The 958-nt window shown below is 62.2% G+C and overlaps 1 protein-coding gene across 12 annotated transcripts in view; it reads left to right on the top strand.

The window, feature by feature from the left end:
- The first annotated feature begins 767 nt into the window (after positions 1 to 767).
- Positions 768 to 958, top strand: part of BTRC (beta-transducin repeat containing E3 ubiquitin protein ligase) — a 119,689-nt gene continuing 119,498 nt past the window's right edge. For all 12 annotated transcript variants that reach the window (XM_026069509.1, XM_026069513.1, XM_026069512.1 and 9 more), the window contains exon 1: positions 768 to 935. In XM_026069509.1, the coding sequence (XP_025925294.1) occupies positions 888 to 935 (48 nt within the window). In that variant the 5' untranslated portion in view covers positions 768 to 887. The remainder of the gene's footprint in view (positions 936 to 958) is intronic.

Consider the following 958-nt stretch of genomic DNA (forward strand, 5'->3'; position numbering starts at 1 on the left):
GATGTAGGGCTACTCGATCCATTCTAGTGTTGCAGGTTTCCCAATTTCATATTCCCCTGCCAAGAAGCAACACTTACCCATTCGACCCAACTTTCACTCCAGACTAAGACACCAAACACTTTTGGTACCACCTATATGGATATATGCCATATATCCATATATGCCAGTGCATAGGATTAATTTTAGATGGTATTTGGGGCTGTATTAAAACAAGCAATAATTGACTTAAAAATCAATCGCACTCAGGCATCGAGCGCAACTGCAGCAAAACAAAACAATTAGCGAAACTCTTATCAGCGCCATAAATTGCGGGTAAGCAGCCGTGTGCGTGCTCTCAGGTGCCGGGGCACCCTGGTAATTAGCCACACTCAGAAGATGCTAATTGAAAGCCGAGCAGGGCTCTGACTTGGGAGCCGGGCCGAGGCCTCATCGGGGAAGGTTTGAGGCTGGAAGGCCCCAGAGGCCCCCGGGCAAGGGGCCTCCCTCGCCCCCCTCCCCGCGGCCATGTCCCCTCCTCGCCTCTGCCCTCGAGTTACACCCGCCACAGACCCTCCCTACTACAACTCCCATCAGCCCCCGCCCCGACCGCGGCGCATGCGCCGGCCGGCTCCCGGCGTGCCCCTGGCCGCGAAGACTTCTGGGCCTTGTAGTTTTCCTGATCCGGTCAGGCCCTTGCCGGCAGCGCGGCCGGGGACTCCATTTCCCGTGGGCCTGCGGGCGGCGCATGCGCTGCCCCGGCAGCGGGGCGAGGTGGAGGGGGGGACGCGGGGAAGCGCAGGTTCCTGTCTGCGCTGGCTGCGGCCTGGCACTGAGGGAAGGGGCGGCCTCGGCCCCTGCCCCGGCGCCGGCCTTGGCCCCGGCCCTGGCGGCGGCGGCGGCGCAGGACTATGGACCCGGCCGAGGCCGTGCTGCAGGAGAAGGCCCTGAAGTTCATGGTGAGGGGCCGCGGCGGCCGGGG

The sequence above is a fragment of the Apteryx rowi genome, unplaced genomic scaffold (genome assembly GCF_003343035.1).
Source record: "Apteryx rowi isolate R43461 unplaced genomic scaffold, aptRow1 scaffold_3, whole genome shotgun sequence".
Classification (NCBI taxonomy): Eukaryota; Metazoa; Chordata; class Aves; order Apterygiformes; family Apterygidae; genus Apteryx; species Apteryx rowi.